Genomic DNA, 22714 nt, shown 5'->3' with positions numbered 1-22714 from the left:
ACACAAAGGGGGAGCCATCAACTGACCCTGGGAACTATAGACCCATATGTCTAATTAGCCTCATTTCCAAGGCCATAGAAAGAATTATCACGGACCTTATCAACAAGGGCATAGGCGACCTCCAAACTCTGGACCCAACCCAGTTTGGTATTGTTAAGGGTAAATCATGCTTATTAACCTGGTAGAGTTCTTTGAGAATGTCACCAAAGCCATGGATGAAGGTAAGACAGTGCACACATTCTGTCTTGAGCTTGCCAAAGCTTTCAACACAACTCCCCACTCTGGCATTGTTGAAAAACTCTCCTGGATAGGGATTAAACCTTACATTACTAGATGGGCAGCCAGTTGGCTCACCTACAGAACACATTCTGTCAAAACTGATGACTCCACCTCTACCAGTAGAACTGTCAACAGTGGAGTACTGTAGGGGTCACTCTGTGCTGGGTCCTTACTGTTTGGCATCCCTTTCCCAGAAGTCCAGACCAATGTAGACAGCCTTTGACTCATTGCTGCACATTACTGTGATACAGTCTGCTCTATAAGATCAGATTATAAAATTTCCATGTTTCGTTAAAAATGGTTATTTTGGCAATTAATGAAGAGGAATTAAAGCTCTGTCTTGTTAATGAGCTGCTTCCTGTGCTTAGGGTTCAGGGTTTGAATCTTACCTACTCTGTGACTTTGAGCAGGTCACATAACTTTCCCAGTTGCACCAAAGCACTGTCTGGATATTTGGACAAGGTTGTTTAATGGTCTCAGGGACTACATGCCTAGTAACTAACAACCTGTTGTTGTTGTTTGCCAGCCATTCCCTATTCCATTGCTGATCTAGTTCATGAAATAGTATTGCAGTATCACCAGCACACCATTTTGTAATGCAGCATGGGCCATTTATTTTCCAGGAGCAGCAGGCACTCCATTTATAGATAAAGTACTCAAATGCAAAGTTGTTTGTCAACAGCAACCTCTGCATTAGTAATAGTTCTCTTTAATGTGGAATTATTCACATGACTTTTACTTCTGCAGAGATTGTGTATATTGACTGATATTGGTGGATTATAATGACAGCAGTTTGAATGGTCCTTTGTTGGACACCGGGCTGGCAAGTCGACACTGTAAAACTCCACTGCCAATCATTTGTGGACAGGTGATCCACTGTGACAACCCCTAACCGGGAAAAGCTGAAAGAAGAAGAAGTTTGAATGGTCCTTTATTGTTGAAATGTTCTGAAATAGGTTTTTTCATTATTGGTTCATACATTTCGTTTTACTACTTACTGGAAAAAATGTTCAAAACCACAAATTTGCTGTAAAAAAAGGAATATAATTTAACACAATCAGGAATGGGAATCAAAGAACAAATGTATTTACGTTAAATCCTAAAATCTGTGCAGGGAGCCCATGGTTTAAAAACAAGCCAGGGCCCCAAGGTATAATTAATCCACTACTGGCCAAATGCATTTTCAGTGAATGTCGTTTCACTGCATTTTCAACAAATGTGAGTTTCAAAGGTAGAGAAGTTTACTGTTCCTCATGCTGAATCTCTTATCAATGTGAGACAGTTTTGTTTAGCAAATGACCATAAGCATTTGTGCTGTAAAATTCAAAGTAAAAGTTTTAAATGAAGTTTATATATTTGTGATATATATAAAAGAAAAGAAGAAAATAGCATGCGCATGGTCAGGTTTGAAGAGTGTTTATGGTCACTGGGGAGAGAGAGCCACGTAATGGGACACTGGAATGGCTGGGTGGGATTCCTGGTCCATTACCCTGCCTAAGGCTCCATTTGACCATGATCTGGCTCTGCTTAAATGTATGATATTCTAAATCTAGTGTCAGTGTGGCATAAGAAAGAACCAGAAAGAAAGTTCATTCAACATGAGCAACTATATAGAAAGTGTGCATTTTCAAGAAAGTTCATAAAATCCAGCAGAGGACAAACTGGGCTTCAACATTTAGCCTACTCCATACATAGCCTTTGAACACTTACCAGACGTTGGTAGCCTTATTCACAGTAAAAGAACTGTGTCTTAACCCCAACGTGTTCAAAATGAGGTTTATAATTACAGTTTTACCCATGGAGTTCAATTACAGTCACAACCTAATGTAGCCATGAGCCTACCTTTGAGATGAATACATTTTCCTACATGCTGCACTCTGCTAATAAATGTGCAAGGCATTTCTACCTATTTCCTGATGCAGCTACAAAACAAATCATTTTTCAGAGCAGTAGTCTTCTCTGTGAACGTCATGTACATCTGTTTTAAAATCAGATTTGCCATCAGTTATAAATGTCTCTCTTGCCTCTATAATTCAGAGAGATGCTTGGTAAAAATGCACCCTTCAGGATATGGAGATATTGTCTTGCTAATCCCTTCATACTTGCTGACATATTTACTTGGTTGTAGCACTTGCATCAAAATAGAAACCTTGTTTACCTGCATGAATCAAACAACAATGTAGCCATAAATACTTCAAAAAAGATCAAAGATTAAGCCTTTACAATTAATTCCTAATTCTGAAGACTCTTAAAGAAAACAGAGCCTACAAATATCCTGCCATCTGGAAAGGTACATTGACGTGCAAATAATCCTTCTAAGAATAACTGAAGCGGAAATAAATCTATTAAGTGAAGACATAACATCCATGTGACATGATAAGGTCATTTGTTCTTAATGGTTTTAGAGTTTGAAGTTTTGCTGTTAACTTTTACTTTTACTGCAGAAGTTATTTTTTTATTTTAATAAATCAGTCTGTGTACTAAACTGAGTAAATTCATCTGGCCTGGAACTTGTGGTGTGAGATCTATGTGACTTATGTTAGGGAACAGCAAATAGCATCAAACGTATAGTTTTAAGGCAAATATATCAGTGCAAAGCAATGTACACAAACTATCCCCATAATAAATCTAAAGCAATAAATTACATAAGAATGCAAAAAGACAAGTGTGACATGATTTTCCAATCCTTCTATCACATAAGAATTTGGTACCAGAGTACTGGTGATGGCAAGTACTGAAAAGTTATGGTAGGAGCTTGATTAGGACAAATTGACATTGGAAGAAGTTGCTTATACATTTCTATATGACAGTTATTCGAAATAGGTTTTCAGCAAGTTACACAAAACATTCAGTTATTACAGAATAAAAGCATGAAAGAATAATGCATTCCACAATAGGTACCCCCCACCTGGGCACAGGGCAAAATTCCTGGGGGAGGCAGCACAGTGGATAACATTGTTGCCTTACAGCAAGAGGTGCTGTGGTTCGATTCTCAGCTGGAGTGCCTTCTGTGTGGAGTCTGCATGTCCTCCCTGTGTTCGTGTGAGTTTCCTGTGGGCACTCTGGTTTCCTCCCACATTACAAAGACATGCAGTAGGTGAACTGGACACTCTAAATTGGCCATAAGTATGAGCATGCATGCGAGTGTGTAGTATGGAAGAACAACCACAGCAGGGCTAGTGACCTGGCAGTGTGAACCTTGGCTCTAGATGAATGTCACTGTTGAAATGACACCCTGACCCTATGTGCAAAAATGGGGAAAAAGGCTTTATGAGTGGATGGCCTTTCATACAATATCAGACATAACTAACTACAAACTGGAGTAGCAATAGAAATTAATGCATTAAAGTCTATATTTTTAAAGCAGGGGATACTCAGTGTTGTCATAAAAATTGTTGCCAGTACATAAAAAGAATTCTGAAGATATGTGCATGAATAGGAATTTAAAGCTATAACATTCAGTCCAACTTGCAAGTGATGAGAATTATCCAAACAGTGAAGAATTTCTTGAAGAAGAGCTACAATGCAGGAATACTTCACAGCAGGAAGTTGGTTTCTGACTAGTTCAGCTGTTAATGGACAGAAGATTGCCTACCCCAACCATGATACTGATGCTGAAAATCAACAAGTAAAATCAGCAGACAACAATATTAGCAGAAAAAAAAGCAAGGGAACATGAAAAAGTCCACAATCTGGAGATGAAGTAATTAGTAAAGTTGATGAACCCAGATCCAGTATAGTATGTAAGAAACATGGCAATTTGTATCTTAGAACTTAGGAGATATCTATGCAGGACCAACATGTCAACATTTGAGAACAGGAGCAAAAAATATCTCAACCAGTTTTGCAGGAAAACACAGACTGGAGACTGTGATAGTTAAGAGCTGCAGACACAGATTTCTGAAGCTGTGTCTTCAACTAAAGCTGGTGTGTAGTGAGAACTTTACCAAATACTGCAGGTGAAAGGGGTATTTGGTGTGATTATACACTACTACCTCCCTCTGAACCATTTAATTACAGGTCATGGAGGTGTTTGGTGTGGTTATACCCTGACACGTCTCTCTACATTAGGCTGGGACCTGTCATACTGCAACCTATTGGGGTATTTGGTGTGGTTATACCCAAACACCTCCCTCAGCACCAGGCTAGGATTCATCATACTGCAGGTCATTGAGGTGTTTGGTGTGGTTACTCCCTCAGCACTAGGCCGGGGCCCATCATACTGTAGGCTAGTACATTATTTTGTGTGGTTATACTTTAAGACCTCCCTACTTGTGCTGGAAGATGCTCCTGTGCAGACAAGTCCATGGACATTGTTGGGTATCATCTAATCTCTAAAGTGATGAATACTCATTTGTTCTTCCAAAGCCTTGCTCACCAATGCCTTTGTCACTGGCTTTCGGTCTCTACCAGGGGCCATGATACCAGGTTTGTTTAATATACCCTTGTATTGCCCTCCTTTAAGATACGCAGGAATAAGCCTTATCATGCCCCTTCCACTCCCAGTTGGTATCTCCATTTCCCAGGCTACTAGATGAACCTGGATCTTTCAGGTTGTAGTCATGGCTTTATCTCTTCACACCACGGACTTGACCACCTGTAAAAGTTACTGAAGACATTAGCCAGGCTTCTTGACAATTTTTGTGTCCGAGTTCAACTGCATTACCACTATCAATAATATGAAATAAACTTACATAGTCAGACCAAGAGGTAATGGTTTCTGTATTTACAACTCCAATGTCACAGAAGGAACTGCTACCCCAACATGCTCATTCAACTAGCTGTATGCACAGTGACATCAGTACATAATGAGATCCACCACTTTTTCTTCAAAAATCACAGTTCTTGCACCAAAAATGTTCAGTATAACCTCTTGATAGTTTTATATCATGGAATTAATTAAACATCTTAGCTTATTATGTAAAATTATAAAATCAGATTGCATGTTGTCAGTTCTGTTATATGTAGTTTAATGTAAGAAAATGTCAGTATATGACTGGAACCATGGAAAAAAAGCCAGAAATCAAATGTCTTTACGTGTTTCGTTCACTTTTAATTACCATGAACTTCTTCAGAATAACCATAGCAACTTCTAATAACATTTAAATACTGTTCCAAAAGACCATGTGATCTAAAATAACCAATACTAGTGTTCAAAAAGTCAATACAAAAAACTCTCTATAAACAGACTTGCCCTGTCTTTGAATAAAAAGTGAAAAAAGTTAAATAAACCTTTTCCTTAAAGAATACATACTTAATAGCATTGCAATTTTTAAATCTACAATCTTTGTGCTTGTAAAAAGTACTTGATGTTTATAACATCATTTAACCCAGGAAGCTGGTCTGCATTAAGCAAAATTTGCCATAAGGCTTATTTGCATTCTAAATGGACCTTAAAATTTCCAGAAAACAAGTAATCATTAATTCTTTCAAGTGCTGAAAATCTAAACTTTTGGAAATCTACACAAGAAACTGCATGTCTTGCAAGTGCATTTGACATGTCTTTTTTTCTAATTGCTAAAATGTGTTCATAAATACGTCTGTTTAAAGTCCTAATGGTTTTTCCTATATAAAAATGTTTACATGAATCACATAAAGCAATATAGACCACATTTTGAGTTTTACAAGTGCAATGCCCTTTACTATGAATGACTTTTTTTAGATGCTTCAAAAAAACTGTATTACTCCCTGATATATACCTACATTGTTTACAACAAATTAAAAGTGAATGAAACGCGTAAAGACATTTGATTTCTGTCTTTTTTCCGTGGTTCCAGTCATATACTGACATTTTCTTACTTAGTTTTGCTGTGTGTGTTTTATGTAGTTTAATGTGTTATCCATATGTACTTGTGTAAACATCTTACATGTTCTGGTTTATGTAGTTAAATATATTTATTTTATTTATATATTTTGCTGTTGGTTGATCAAGCGTATCTATCTGGGCAAACTGTGCATGCACTGGACATGGGAAGAATTTGTGTAAATCAGCACAGCTGAGCAGCAGTAATTTGGTTTGTGGAAGACAGGACAGTGAATCGTGATTCAGAAAACAGGGTTTACTGAACAGTGACAGTTTATGGCATAACACATGTGCTCATTCTCAGTGAACATTAGTGGTCATATGATTGCAGAAACATTGCAATGCTGAGCTACAGGAAACAAAACAATACCTCTAAGCTCAGTACAGTAAGAAATATGAGATCCAGCATAAGTTCTATGCATGCAGTGTACTGATGAGGTATGTTTCATCAGCTAAATCAAAAATCAGCAAGTCTGGTGCATGCATAAAAAGAAATGTACCACTTATGCATACATATCTCTCAATAGTTCCTGATTTGGGGTAAAAATGTTGTTCTGTCGTTCTGAAAACTATGATTTTGGGAGAAAATTTGGTGAATTACACTTAATAAACAATTTGCCAGTAATTAACTGTATGGATTGCTTTCAGTTCAGAAAATGCATGTTATTTTACTTTCTCTTATTGTTTCAACTTTTCATGGTAATAATACTAATGTTTTACACTGCATCCCTGATTTATTATTTCTGTATTTGTCTTTGATTCTGAAGGTTAAGCGTCTGATTCCTGTGTATGTATCTGCAGACCAGCATCGTGTTATGCACATTTATCAATGTTCTTACATTTAAATCTCCTTAAAATGTCCATTTTGACATTTGGGAGAAATTCTACTAGAAATTTGTGAACTGCATACCTGAGTTAAAAACTGAACTGATATTTAAAGAGTCCATTTCTTAACGTTACATTGTAAATACAAGTTGTGTGCACTGGCCCTTTAAATGGAGGCAGTCACTTCTCCAGACATTCTACAGCCTGTGCCCAGAAATTGAAACCTAACAAAGACACTTATTGTTGTGATTTGCAATGTGTTGGTTGCTGGTAACAGAGTGCAGCTGATTTTCTCAGTTTGTCTAAGTTCTCAGTGATTTTGCATTGTGAGTGGATCTTCTCTCAGTAGGCATTGTGTTAATAGGATTTGTTGCAAAACAACAGAACCCTGAATGTAGACAGGAACTTTCTATCAAAAATACACAGTGAATTGACTGCCTGATAATGGTTCGAAGATCCCAGAGAGTGAATCCTGTGCTCATAAAACAGGAAACAGACTGCGATGAAAATGAACTGCTGCAGAACCAGTGTGCTATAAATGGGGCAACATATCAGCGCTGTGGGGATCATGGGCGAAGATTGGAGTTGTTCTGTCAGGAGGATGAGGCCTTTGTCTGTACACTGTGTGTTCCCACACATTCTGGTCACAATTTTGTATTCCTGCATGATGCAGTCACTCTGTATAAGGTAAGAGACATTTCATGATGAGTAAGATTGGCATCATTGTAGAACAGTACCCCCTCAGTTGGACTGCGCAGAAGTGGGCTTGGCTTGTGTGATTGACATGCCAGATGGCCGTGATGTATGCAAATGATGCATGATTGACTGCCATGCACATTTGACAGTAACATCAGGCATACATTAGTTGTTGATTGACACATATGGAAATCACCCCTGTACATGATGATTTGTGAATGTTCCTGAGACTGAGAGGCTCCTGACTCAAATAAATGCTGCAGGTGGTTAAAGTTGAGAAGTATGCATGCCATATAGCAAACTTCTGTTCAGTGATGATGTAAGCATAAGCCCCCAGTGTTTGGCATGATATACAGAGATTTGACAAATATACATACGCATTGACTGCCCTTCTACAGTTACTCACTAACAGTTAAAGTGGGCATTCTTTGCGGACTAGCTTTTCTGGAAACAGATAGGCTTCATCACTGAAGCTGAACTCATGATTTGAGAACTGTTTCTTGGTAAAGTTATAACTTAGTTGTTGTTTGATTCAGATTCGGGTTAGCATTAGGATTAGGGCTAGGGTTAGGCTTAGGGATAAGAGTAAACTGACACTACAGAAAGTCCAATTTGCAGCCTGTTACTGTGTACTTCGCTTAAAATAACAAGTGTCTTATGCAGGATGCTTCTGTTCTGTAAGCATAGTAAGTGGTACAGAAGTACGACCCACAAAGCATGAGAATGATTGCTTAAAGTACAATACTGTTCGGTATAAGTACACATGGTTCGTGGTTTGTAGAGCATCATGAATTTATACTGTCATGTATTTAATTGTATTATTATTGCAGCATTATTTAATTGTATTCCTCCCTCAAGCTAATATGCCATATACCCAATGAATATTCATCAGGCTGGTGAAGACATCACAGTGAATATTCATCCCTTATTCAAACATGTTACCTGGTGTTGGGTGGTGGGTGGGCCTTAATACTGTGCATCCGAGGGGTTACTGTTTTACAACAATGCTGTATTGCTTTGTTATTTTTTTGTTAGTAATGAGCGGATGTAAAAGAAAAAAATGACACTTTATTGTTGGTTCTTGAGTGTGTGTGTTTATATATATATATATATATATATATATATATATATATATATATATATATATATATATATATATAGTTGTATGCCAGAACAGCATGCCCAAATGTAAACTTTCGTAACATTGAGCCAAGTTGAGCAAAATGGCACAAACACTGAGTGCTGTAAAATCAAAATCTAAAACATCACACAGTGCAAGTGGGTGGTTGTGCAAGATTGCAGTAGAGCTGGGACTGGGGTATTAGCCAATTCTTAGCCGTAGTGTGATCTCAGAGTTGACATATATAATTAGTGGAGCACTGCAGAAAAGTGTGCTTGCAGTATTGTAAGTTTTGATTTAACAGCACTTCAACGTTGTGCCGTTTTGCTCATCTAGGCTCTACATTACGGATGTCAACATTCTGGCTAGTACCAATATGTATATGACTCCTATTATATTAGTCGCTAGTAGCTAAGTCCACCCTGCTTATTGTTGGCTTACTTTGGTCAACAGTATATATGGTCGAAATTGTGTGATAAATGATGACCTTACAATGTTGGAATTAGTATATATAATTAGCAGGGTGTGGGAGGGGCATGAGGGGGCGTGACTTGTTGCAACAAAGCACTACCACACAGTAATGCATCAACATGTCTTTGTTGATGTTAAGCATGTTGATGTTTGTGTAGATTGTCTATTTGTAGTAGACCCATACATATAGAGAGATATGTGGGTGAGAAAAGAAAAGAGAGAGAGAACAGTTTCTAGCACAGAAGTGTTCTGCTGGCACCTGGCTGTCTTAGATCTCAAATAGTAGGAAAAGTATCAGGACTAAGTTGATGAAAAAAGCTTTGCTAGGTACAGGTATTCCAAGACAATCTGGATTTTATAACAGGAAAGCATTGCTAGACAAATATAATGCAGTTATTCCATCAGACACTTACTTTTATTCCAAACTATATTCAGTGTAATTTCACACAGTAAAAAACAGGAGAACATTTGTCTTACTGACAAGTTGCTTTATTCAGAGCAATTCTTTACAATTTCAAAAGCAATAGCAATTCTGATAATTTACCTAATTAACCTCTGGGATTGTGTCATGCACCACTGGGCAAGGACTCCTTCATAGGCACTATGCAGATTGTTGATTGACAGGACAATGTCATTTATGCAGATTCTCCCAGGAAGCCATGATATGTTAAAACTTTCATGCATTTTTTTCAAAGGGGGGGGGGGGGTTGCCATCCCTGCACTTCCTAGCATCTTTCTTATATGCTTTCAGATTGCATGAGCATAGGAGAAAAAAGTTAAGACCCCATTCCCAGGTTGTGCAGTCTCATTATTGATTAATAATATTCCTTCTAGCTCTGGTACTGGATTGGGTATCTGATATGTATTCACCCACTGTACAGAGGACAGACTTGGGCAGGGATTGCTGTTGAGTATCCTAGGGGTTATTCCAGTAAACTATCATCAGAATGTTTCTAGTACCTCTGCTAACAGAAGACGTCTAGGAAACTAAACTATCATATTCCCAGAACTTCATGTACCCTGCTTAACTGAAAATTAGACTGCATTTTACACAGAAGGAAAAAGAGCCAAAATTTACCTGGACAATATCCCTTACATATAGGCAAAATTTACCTGGACAATATCCCTTATATATAGGCAACATTTACCTGGACAATATCCCTTATATATAGGCAAAATTTACCTGGACAATATCCCTTATATATAGGCAAAATTTACCTGGACAATATCCCTTATATGTCTTACTCATTTAAGATGTAAACCACAGTCCAGTGCTATCCCCTGGCTCAAACATTCAGAAAAGCATAACAAATCTAAACTACTAAGTTAAATAGCAATAATCATTTCTATTCTGTAATAATTTACTGATGCTGTTGTTAGAGCCAGTTCCAAAGCACTTTGTTATTAAAATCTGCTGGGACAGAAGTGTCCTCCTGATTTTCTTGTGTGGAATTACAGGTTTAATGCAATTCTTTATCTGGAGTCTTAGGACATGAGAACAGAAGGGGACTGTGAAAATGGCCTGCTTAGATGTTACCATGGTGTTTGATATGGTACCACACAGATGGTTAATGAACAAGTTAGAAAGATTTGGACTGAATCCTGACTCAAGCACTGACAAAACATTTTTTGGGCAGGAGGACACAGATAATCTTAGTAAATTAAGTCCACTTTGAGGAAATAATTGTAACAATTTGGGTACCTTAGGGCTAAATTTTGGGGCTGCTCCTTTCAAAATGTCTTTATACGAGGCATTGCAGAATCAAAGGAAGCATTTGTCTTTTTATTAAGGATGCCAAGTTACAAAACTGTCCTAATTTACTAAGAAAGTCTTGAAAACATGATAAACTTCTTGCTAAGAGTAAATGGATGTGTAATGAATTTATGCTGCCAATTTTAAGAACAAATGCAACTGGAAAGTAAGAAATCGAAAAAGTGTACACAGCTGGTGGGAAAGTAGCGGTATTAGATGAGAAAAAGAATCGCTCACTAGTTATGTCAGCTTAGGTAAAGGTAAACACACTGAGTGAGCAGGAAGAAGTGTGTTTGGAATAATGAATACATAATAATAATAATAATAGTTAATAATTAATATCCTAACAGATCAGTAGCCTAATAAGTAGCTGTGAGCCTATAAGAGATGTTTGTCTTTCGGCTTTTCCTGGTAAGAGGTCGCCACAGCGGAACTCCATTTCGCTAATGATTGGCAGTAGATTTTTTTTACGAAACGCCAAGGTGCCAGCTCAACGCCAAACCTTCAACGAAGGCATGCCCATTTACGCACGCATGTCTTTCGAACGCTACCCAACCACGGGGAGGACATGCAGATGCCACACAGAAGGCACTCCCAAGCCCAGCCAAGAATCGAACGGAAGAACCTCTTGCTGTGAGGTAACAACGCTACCGCCATACCACTGCGGCATTCATTGTGAGCCTATAAGAAATTATATCACTAAAAGAAACAAGAAATTTAAATTCCTCTGTGTAAATGGTTTATTTAAGCAATAATAGATGATGTGGTATGGTATATTAAAGATTTACCCACAGTCGGTGTGGTTTAATCACGAGGGTGAAGCCCGAGTGATTAAATAAAGTCAACCGTGGGTAAATTTCAATATACCACAACATGGAGTAAGTTATTGCTATTATACAATGACATTATTTAAGAAAAAAATACTTACTTTTCTTAAGTAATGTCTTTGTATAACAGCACATTAATGTTCTTCTGTTGGTTGTGGGACACTGCTTCCTTGTTTTGATGTACTGAGCATGCATATGGGACTTGCATCCCATGCATACCCAGTACATCAATGCTTAGAAACAGAAGCAACCGAGAAAAGAAATTCTCCATTGCTCTGTTTTTTCTTTTTTTTTTTATTTGTTAAAAAGAAATGTTTTGAGCACTTTATACCAATGGAAAAAAAGTCAGAGCGACCAGACCTTTTTCCGTTGGTATATTGTGGGATTTGCAATGGGCACACTGGCCAATCAGCATGCACATTTTGGAATATTAATAGGGGGGGTCATTGTATAATTATTTATCTGTTGTCTGTTAACTGGGTACGTGGATGGGTCAGTTAAGTCTTTTTTCAGTGACAACTTGAGAGCCAAAGGAGCCACATAACAAACTAGAGAATAAAAGTGGCATTTACATGTAATGAATATACTATGTCTGAACCATCACAGTGAAGCTTTTACAACAGTGTTGTTCGTTATTTATGGTTTTTACTGTTTGTTGTTTTCTTATATTATTAAGAAGGTGATTCCATTTTGCAGGAATTAACGTACTGAATGTTGGTTCAGATCATGTGCTGTACTGGAGACATTGTCGTCACCATCATCATCATCAACCCCCTTTTTCCCATACTGCACATGGGGTGGGGGTGTAGCATGCACTGTCACCTCTTACCTCAGTTTGGTGCCATTCTCTTGTCTTCTTTGACAGCCATGCTTGATTGTCACAGGTCTTCTCTCATGCAGTCCATCTCTTTCTTGCCTGGATGTCCTTGTTTTTTCTTGTCATCTTCTTGTCTCTCCAAAATCTTCTTCACTAAGTCCAGCTTTACTTTCCTGCACATGTGCCCAAACCATCATAATCTGTTCTCTTTGACCTTTTCTGCAGTTGGAGCTACTCTGGCTTTTGCTCTGATGTCATTTCTTCACCTCTTCCACAGTACCACAGTACCACAGTACCACAGTGTGCATACTACCATCTATTTAAGGCCTTCATTTCCATCACCTCTAGATTCCTAAACGTTTGTACGCCCACTGCTCAGATTTTTGCGCTAGACAGAAGTCCCATTCACACCACTGTTTTGTACACCTTACTGTTCAGCTTCTTTGGCATTCTTCTGTCAGACACTGTCCCTGACACTCTGTGCAAGTTTGCTGCTGCTGCACCTCCAGTTCTAGCTTTGATCTCCTCATTCAGATTTCCCTGCCGTCCCGCCCAGATAATTAAAGCTGTTAAGCTGTTACACTATTTTCCTTTCTGTCTCAGTTTTCAGCTTCTGACAGCTGTCTTATCTGTACTCTGGTTCATCCCATGTGCCATCAGTTTTGCATTCCATTTCCCTATCAGTTGCTGAACTTCCCATTAAGAGTTTACTTGTAATGCCATGTTGCTTGCATACAACAGGTTTGTTGATCTGTGCCTTCTGATCTATCTGCTGATGTAGTCTGTCATTAGTATGAACTACAGTGGGCTCAGAGTTTAACCCTATTTCACACCCCCTTTTACAAGGAACTCCTCTGAGAGTCTGAACACCATTCTTTCTTGTGTCATTGGTTCCGTGAACTTAACCTGTAATAATGCTACTAATGTTTGTGGGACTTCAAACCACCATGACTGCCCAAATCAACGTTCTTGGAACCTTGTCATATGCTTTCTCTAAGTTTAGGCATGCCCAGCTGGATTCTTTCCTCATCTCACGCTTCTAATCCACCATCTGTCTCACTGCAGACATTGGGTTGGTTGTGCTATATCCTGATCTGAATCCAAACTCTTCATCTCCCATTCTACTTTGTACTGTTTTTTTTTTCATTTATCAGTCATCTGCTTCATCAATTTCATGCCATGTGACAGAAGTCTGATACCTCTGTACTGACCACAGTTGTAAATGTCCCTGTTTCTTGTACACTGGCATTAGAATACATATTTTCTAGTCATCTGGAATGTTCTCTCCATACTGCTCTAGGTATCCTCAGTAGACATTTCTCCCTAACTAAAGCATCTTACTCTCGTCTGCCGTGACTTAGTCTGAGCTCGCTGCTTTCCCTGATTTTTGTTTCCCTAAGTGCTATTCTCACTTCTTCTTCTATGGTAGATGGTTTCTTTCTCTTTTATTGTAGGCTGTATTTGGGACAGTACAGTTTCTGTGGGGTTTTCTTCATGCTTTTGATGTCCCGTGTACTGGTAAGCAGATTGTTTCTGGCATCCCTTATGAATGGTGTCCAGTGACTACTTTCTTTATCTATGTCATTGTCTTGCAACCTAGCAGAGTTTCTTAGAGCTATCTGTTAAGTCACTTTCTGGAAGCTGGTAGAGTGCTTCTGCTGCCTTGTTCTTTCCTTCTGCAACTGCTTTCCTAGCCTGTTTGCCAGCCGGTATACTTTCCTAGCCTGTTTGCCAACCGGTATACTTTCCTAGCCTGTTTGCCAACCAGTATACTTTCCTAGCCTATTTGCCAACCAGTATACTTTCCTAGCCTGGTTTGTCTTTCCTAACTCCTATTTTTTTGACAGCTTCCTGGGCTTATGCATACCACTCAACTTGCCAGATTTTCGCAGAATGATGTCCAGATTTTTTAATCAATATTTCAGTCTGTTCCTGTTAAAATTTGTGGTTTTCTGGCAAATCACTGGGATGATTTGATAAATAAAATCACTAAATAATGTCATACACTTGAGTTTCAGACTTCATATCCTTTAGAAAATGCATTTTAATACAGACCCTGTTATTCTAGCCAAGTTTTAAGTATATAAGAGCACTATTTAAAATCTGTCCCTATTTTTGGGCCTTTATCCCACCTATTATGTCAGGCTTTGTCCAGATTTCATGGGCTAAGAGGTTGAGAGTTATGGGCTTATGTATTGCACTAGTTGCTTTCCTTATGTTCCTTATTTCCATAACTAGCTCTGCCCCATGTCTGTTATATAGTCTTTACACATGCTGTTTTAAGACTCTGCCATCCTACCTCAATTCCCACATATTTCCTGAGGTGGTAGAGATCCGAGTATTCCCTTGAACTCTTGTGATTTCCCTTCAGTCAGCTTAGATGTTTCAGCCTAGTCTCTGTTTGACCTTAGAGCGCTCTCTGACCACTTCTTGTGTCCACTAGTGGTTGATGCTGTGGATGACCAGTGGTTTATGCTGTGGATGACTTTTCAATATGAGATGTTATCCCAATGATCTTCCCTTACTAAGAGGAAGTCTTCTTGAGTTGCATAGTGCCCAGTGTTGTAAGTTATCTTGTTAGTGTTTTGCTTGGTAAACCATGTCTTGGCTGCCGTCAAGCCATTTGCTAGACAGAAGTCACAAAAGCCTTTACCTTATTTATTCCTTTTGCCCCATACATATGTACCCACACAGTCCTCATATGCTATTCTGCTGTATCTATTATGTCCTGCAACTGCTGCCTAAATATATTCTTTGGCCAGCTGTGGGGCATAGGCTGAGATTATGAACTACCCTATCTTTACACTGCAGTCTGACACTCGGGAGTCTGTCAACAAGTCTGATGACATCCCTCATTTTAGAAGACTTTCTTTCATCACAGTTACTACTAATTCCTAGTCTGTCCATTCCCTGAGTAGTAAACTCTGGATCTCAAGCCAGATGGCCTTGCTGCACTGACCTTCTACCTTGTATCCTGGATACACAGGATGTCCAGCCTTCTCATTACCATTATGTCATCCAGTTCTGTGCAGCATCCTGTCAGTAAACCTATATTCAGTGTGGCAATCTTTAATTTTTGATGGGTTGATTGTTTTTTATGTGCAGCTTTGGCTCAGCATTGCTATCTCAGGTAACCCAGGCTGGACAACTGGAGTTTAAAGACAAAGAATAGAAATAGTTCTAAGGAATGCAACAGTACAGAGTATGGCCTGTACCTGAAACTGTAAAAAGACTAGTTATTAGCATGCCTTGTTTTGCAGCAATGTTTTGGTGCAGAGAAGAGTTTTCTTTCAGTACTGCTGGTTTCATTTTTTGAAACTTATCGGATGCAGAGATAGGCTCTTTTTCAGCATTGCTGGTGTAGTATTATTTCAGCTTACTGATTCAGAGGTTCATAGGTGTGTACTAGGCTAATGGCCCTGGAGCCTTTACAAGCCTAGCCCATAGGATTACCCTGGCATTTTGCCACCCGATCTTAGTTCTGGGTCTATATCACATAGTCAAAGTGTCAGAACTTTGACTATGTACATACCGAACTCAAAAGTTCGAAAACTGAATACTCCGAACACTCAGAACAGCAATTTTTTTTCCCAGGAAAAAAAATCGTTGTTCTGGTACAAAACACGGAAACACATGAGCACTAAATACTGTTTCTAATGTGGGGGGGGCTTTGCCCCCACACCCCCCAGAGTGGGGGGCTGTGCCCTCCACACCCCCCCTACTTAAATATACCAACTCTGAGATTGCACCACAGTGGAGGAAATAGCAAAGCTGCAGAACCGGCCCACCAAATTCTTTACCTGGGAAAGAATTTGTTATTCCGCAACTTCGTTATTTTAAGACTTTAAACTTCCCAGTTCAAAGTTACGGCATTCGGACTTATGAGCGTTTGGACTTCTGATATAGACCCCTTAGTTCCCAGTGCCTCTGTCGAGTAAAGCCAGTGGAGAGATCCCTGGGGTGAATTTTCTGTTTCTCATCCACTCATCAAGATTTCTCTTGAAGAGGGCCAGTGAGGTGCTCTGCTTGACATGTATGGGAAGTCTATTCCATAGCATGAGCAGTCTCTGGGTTATGAACCTGTCCCTCCAGCATGTTTTGTTGATTGTGGTAATGAGGTTGAGGTCTCTAGAGCATGTGGTGCAGAAGGATTGGGATTTCTTTAGATGTAGCATTTCTAACAGATGTGGGTCAGACATGGCTTTGTAAGTCAAGCAGAGATCGCCTCTAAGTAGGCGATATGAGACAGAGAATAGTTGGAGTTTTTTAAGTCTGTCGATATAGGACAAATGTTTAAGGCCTAGGATCCTCTTTGTGAGGTACTTTTGCGGCCTCTCCAGTTGTTGCAGGTGTTTAGTGAGGTACATGCCAAATGGGGCATTGTACTTAATGATTGGCCTAATGAGAGAGGAGTAGAGGGAGACAATGACCTCTTGGATGCAAAACCCTTAGTAATGAGATGTGCCACATAGAAGGACTTTCTGACCACAGTGGCAATGTGGTGGTCAAAAGAGAGGCTGCTGTCAACCTGTGTTCCCAGATCTCTTATAACGCCTTCAATGTTCAGCAGACTACCATCAATCTGGTAATTCATGGGAACCGAGTTTTTCCCAACGGGGATGACAACATATTTTTTGGCATTGAGCTTAAGGCCATGGTTCTGACACCAGTTGTTGGTCTCAGTGAGGCCTTTCTGTAGGATGTCAACATCACTTGTTGAGTTAATAATAGCTCCCAACTTGCAATCATCTGCAAACTTTGTCAGCCAGAGTCCCTTTGTGTTGGCCTGGACTTCAGAGAAGTAGATACCAAACAGTAGAGGATCCAGAACTGAACCCTGTGGGACTCCACTCGTGACTAGTCAGCAGTCTGACTTGGAGTCAGCTTCTTTCACACTATGGGTTCTACCTGTGAGCCAGTTTGCAACCCACCTAGTGATATAGGGGTTAATTCCTAGCTTAGTGAGTTTTTCTATGATTCCTGAGTGGAGAATAGTATCAAAGGCCTTGGCCAGATCAAGGTCGGCTGTATGAACCACCTTGCCTTCATCCACAGCTCTGGTGACTGACTCAAAGAAGTTGATCAAGTTGAGCAGGCATAATCTACCCTTCACAAAAACAAACTGTGTGGGATCCAGAGTTTGGAGAGTCCCTATATCCTTGTTTATCAGGTCCATAATGATGCTTTCCATAGCTTTGCATATCAGACTCGTCGGGTTAATTGGGCGATAGTTCCTAGGATCTGTAGTCACTCCTCCTTTGTACAGAGCACCATTTGGTAGGGACAAAGCCTGAGGTGAGGCTGTGATTGAACAGGGCACACAGGTGAGGTCCCGGTTCACTCTGTAGTAAATGTAGAACACAGCCAGGGATATTGTCATGTCCCATAGAAGCTGTATTCTTGGCCTTGGACAGTGCTGTTTTAACCTGTGCAGCAGTAATACTGGGTGCCTGGCAATCTACTGGTGTTGTAACTGATCCTTTGGGGGGGGTGAGAGGGGTAACGTTGGCACTGAATCTGTTGGCCAGTATAGTGGCAATATCTGTTGGCTCGGTATAGGAGGTACCATTGTGCAGTAGCTCAGAGCAAATCTGGGTATTGCCGTGGAGATTCTTTACATAACTATAGAAGGCTTGTGATTGTCTTTACTATCTGCTGCAATTCTGTTTTCATAGCTAGGTTTAGAGGATTTGATGAGGGATCTCAACTTTTTGTTGAGGCTGATAAGGGAGTTTTTCCATTCTTGGGATTTCACCTTATTACATATTAGTTTCCTCCTTCTGTTGTAGAGTTTGTTTATGGCAGCGGACCACCAGATTGGCTTCATTTTTTTGGAGGAGATCGTCTTGGTTCTACTGGGTATGGCGCAATCCATGCATTTGTGCACATGTTCATACATTGCAGTGGTGTATGATTCTGCGGTCACGCAATTATTCTCCATTTGCATGGGTGCCACGAAGTTAGCCACGTCTGTTTTTAGGAGCCCAACGTTGGCTTTGGAGAAGTTTTTCATGGTGGTTACCTTTGCGGGTGGGGGAGTGTGGGATGTGGATTTCCAAGTGATTAGTTTTGTGGTCGGATCCAACCAGGGAGGAGTTGACTATTGGTGTAGATCAACGGTCGCCCATGTTAGTAATGACCAGGTCAAGAATGTTGCTACCTCTAGTGGGGGTAAGAATGAGCTTGTCCAGGGCATTGGAATTAATGAATTCCAGGAAATGCTGGGCAAGTGTATTGTTACAAAGGAAATTCCCCTCTGTACATCTGGTGTAGTTTTGTGCCAGCTTAATGGTGTTGAGAGAGAGAATCTGAGACAGAAACAAAGAGAGAGAGAGAAAACTGCTTTTATTATTATACCAGCTTAGTTATGTAGACAGAGCTCTGTTCTTCACTGCTGATTTAGTTTTGTGTCAGCCTACAGGTGCAGAGAGCAAGTTTCTATCAGCATTGCTGATGACCCACATTTTACTAGTGAGGCCAGGCACTGGTGTGGTTGATGGCTGGAGGCAGTAAAGCAGTAATATTTAACTTTGCGTTTCTGGAAATATTTTTCTTGCCTAGAAATCCCTGGTGGAATCTAGAGACATTCTTTGGCAAGGCACTGTACAAAAGCCAGTACAGGAGGAGGGCCACAGTTGGCATATGGGTGGCATGATGTACACCAAGCCATATTAGCATCAGTGCATCTTTATGCAGAGGTCAAGAGGTCAAGGGGAAGGATTGTCCATTGGAAAATATCCCCAATCTGCAAGGGTATTACTGCATTGAGCTGCATTGAGTTGCTCCTGTCTCCTCTGACCAGGATGCCAGTTGTTGATGGTATAGCAGCAGAAAACACTGATTAAAAAGTACAGTTTTGCAAAACTAAGGCAGAGAGCAGATTTGACAAACATTTAAGTACCTGTAGGGTATCGATAGTGTCCAAGTAACTGACACACTTCAACATAAATGCCAAAAGAGAGTTAGAAGACACAATATGAAGGTAAAAGGAGGATAACTTCTAAACTTAAATAAATAAATAAATAAATAAATAAATAAATAATTCTTTTACGTGTGAGGCAATATTACTCTACTGAAAGAGTGTTGAATGAGTGCCATAGCCTAGATGTAGCCACATGAGTGAATTTTAGAATTTATGGTAGACACATACACTATTTCTTAATGGGGGGGGGGTGAAATCAACATAAGAAATAAGTTCTTGGTTTAGTAGAAATACGATCTGCAAGCTCATCATTTACGTATGGAAGTGTTCAGGCTCAGTTCACTCAGTCTCTGCCATTTTACTCTACGTGACAGTATCTGTGCCACGTGTGAAGCATGATGTGTTATTTTGCCTTGAGGATGGTGAATTCATTTGCAAGTTGTCTAGAAATCCCACCAGCTGTTCTGTAGGATGGTGGCAGCATGTTTCAGTCAAGGTTCAACGTATGTAATTAGTTTCTGTTTTTCATATGGAACATGAGTTGTTACAGTCCTCAAATCTCTTGTTACTCAGAGAAATTCTGGCTGTTTAGACATTGTAGACACAGTTTTTAACTGATTTTTAGTTAGTGTTCTACATGGTGACAGTTTTTTCAGCTCTCAGACTAGCCACCTGGAACCAGTTCTTTACTAACTGAAGTCATATAGCAGATCATAGAAGCTTTACTGAGAGTTCATAGTTCATAGGTTAGTACTAAGCTAACTGCTCTTGCGAGCCATTTTAAGCCTAGCCAATTATCACTTGTGAGACTCAAACCCTGCACCTTGTGTTTGTAAGGCAAGCACCATAACCATTAGGCCACCCTCCCAACTAAACATAAATAACTTTCTCACATGAAAGCAAAACTTGTGTTCATCTTTTCATGTATATCTTACTCAAAATTCCATCTCCAAAGGTTCGGACCTCTTGACAGTTAATACTTTACTTCCTTAAACCTTATGCAATGTTTGGTCCTTCAGCATGAACAATTACAAATGTGCTTTCATTTCTGTTACCACATACCATATCCTAATCTTGGTCTGTGATGATTTACTCAGACCTTCGTAAGTAAACTGTATGTTGTAACATATCCATTATGAATAAGGGGACCATAATATCATCACCGTAAGTAAGCACAAATGTACAGTATTGTTTTTTACCTGTAAGTATTTCAAATGTTCAGCCACTACCGATACAGATAGGTAATGCTCAAAATAATATTAACATATTTTCCAAGAATTGTTAAACAGACCTTTACTTTAATATACTATGTTTTTACTGTTTTCATAGCTGCATTTTTTATTTCTTACAGAATTGTTTCCTCTTACTTTTCCATGGTATGTCATATCAAGTGTGCATATGAAACCGTTTTTTTTTTTCTGTGAATCTGTGAAACCTAATATTTTTGTGCAAAGCTTTTTGGCTTGGAGCATGGTTGCAAAATGTCGACCCTTTCCTGTTTGTAATCTATTTCTTAGACCTTATGGTCAACAATCTTGTCCTAGGGTTATCAAAGTTTGTAGATAACTGTAAAGTGGGTGTTGATTTACAATTGCTCCAACATGAGTTAGATTGTACTAATAATCGGTGCAAGGTCATTGGTTTCAAATTAAATGTGAAAAAATGTAGCATAGCTCATTTTGGTTAACAAAAACACGTTCACATCCTGGTTAACAAAACACTTTCACATCCCGGATATGTAACACATTCCTTCAGTCGGTTTGTAAGAGATCTGGGGTCTCCTATTGATAATTCCGTATTATTGGACAGTCATGTTTCCACAGTAGTTTAGAAAGCCATCTGCTTCGCTTATCTAATTTCCAAAGCCATCTCCATTAGATCCACAGAAGTCTTAATCTCTCTTTAGTCATATCACATCAGACCCATTACTAACTATAATGCACCTTTTGGCATGTATTGGTCTAAGCATGTCACTCAACTTGAGAGATCTTAGAGATTCATAACTAAAGTGATCAGTGGCATCAAAAATCTTAGTTCAACAGATAAGAGACACATATTGGTGTGATAGGTTCAATTCCCAATATATCCCTCATCTCTGAAATAAATGTCTACTATATGTCAAGCAGAGTAGCAATCTTGCCATCTTCAGGGTAAACCTAGGTAATCGGATGGGTAGATGAAAATTTTCCCCCAGTGTATCCCGTCTTACCTTCTTTGAGCCTGGAGTGAACTTCTGAATAAGTTTTTTTTTTGGCTAAGCTTGTAATGGTCTGCAGATTCATTCACTAGTATTGTACATTCTTATTAACCTAAGATGGCAAAATCAGGATAATGCAGCTAATATTCTCTTTTGTTACAAAACTGGGAAAAAAGACTGGAAGTTGGCACACTGATTGGAGATATGGCAAGAAAACTGGATGAATGTGTAAGAATACCATGGCTTTATGAAATACAGTGATGGTTTGGAAGATAGTAGAGTTCTGAAACCCTATTTGTTGAGATGATTGCTACTAAAAATAGAGTTCTCCAAGATAAAAAAAAAATCTGCAGTGACCATCAGTTCAATGGAGCGTAAAGTTAATTTCTCCAGTGAGATATTTAAATCCCACAGAGGTACAGGTTCTCACTGCTGGTTAAGTAGAGCCCTGGTGGAAAATATTTACTAGGAATTGAAGAACCTTGAGGATGAGGGTTAAATAAAGGTTGAATCTCTGTTTTGCCACATACAAAGAGAAGTTTAGCCACATATTCTTGTAAATTATCTTTGTTGAGGGCTTTTCAGTAGTGGTTTGGCTCAGAACCACCATATATTCATATGCAGAGAAACCATACATGTTGGGGCCAAAATGAGCCTCTGAGATTACCCTGGTCTTATTCAACCTGACTTTCTACAGGAGCTTTGTTTTCAGGGACTAAGGGGAAAGCATACATAAAGTAGATCCATTAGTTACTGGTGAATTAGAAGTCTGCTCCTTGGGAGGAATTAGGGAAAATACCTGCTGTACTTCAGTTTGGTCAGACATGCAAAAAAGAATGTAGCACAGATTACTACAGTAGTAAAAGTTCATGACCACTGCAGATTGACTTGGGGATCACTCATGAGACATCATCAGACACTGACTAAACATACGTGTAATGAGTTGGCCTGATGTGGGATACATATAGCTATAAGAAAGTATCAGGTTGATATAGCCCAGTTCC

The 22714-nt window shown here is 39.3% G+C and overlaps 1 protein-coding gene across 1 annotated transcript in view; it reads left to right on the top strand.

The window, feature by feature from the left end:
• The window catches only part of LOC122814376 (zinc finger protein 99-like), a 238728-nt gene that overhangs the window by 63566 nt on the left and 152448 nt on the right, over positions 1-22714 (top strand). Inside the window, exon 4 of the mRNA XM_044086959.1 lies at positions 7337-7594. Within this exon, the coding sequence (XP_043942894.1) occupies positions 7337-7594 (258 nt within the window). The remainder of the gene's footprint in view (positions 1-7336; positions 7595-22714) is intronic.

The sequence above is a fragment of the Protopterus annectens genome, chromosome 10.part0, assembly GCF_019279795.1.
Source record: "Protopterus annectens isolate FY-2018-M chromosome 10.part0, PAN1.0, whole genome shotgun sequence".
Classification (NCBI taxonomy): domain Eukaryota; kingdom Metazoa; phylum Chordata; order Ceratodontiformes; family Protopteridae; genus Protopterus; species Protopterus annectens.
The sequence above is the reverse complement of the archived record's forward strand: the minus strand, read 5'-3'. Positions and strand labels throughout refer to the sequence as shown.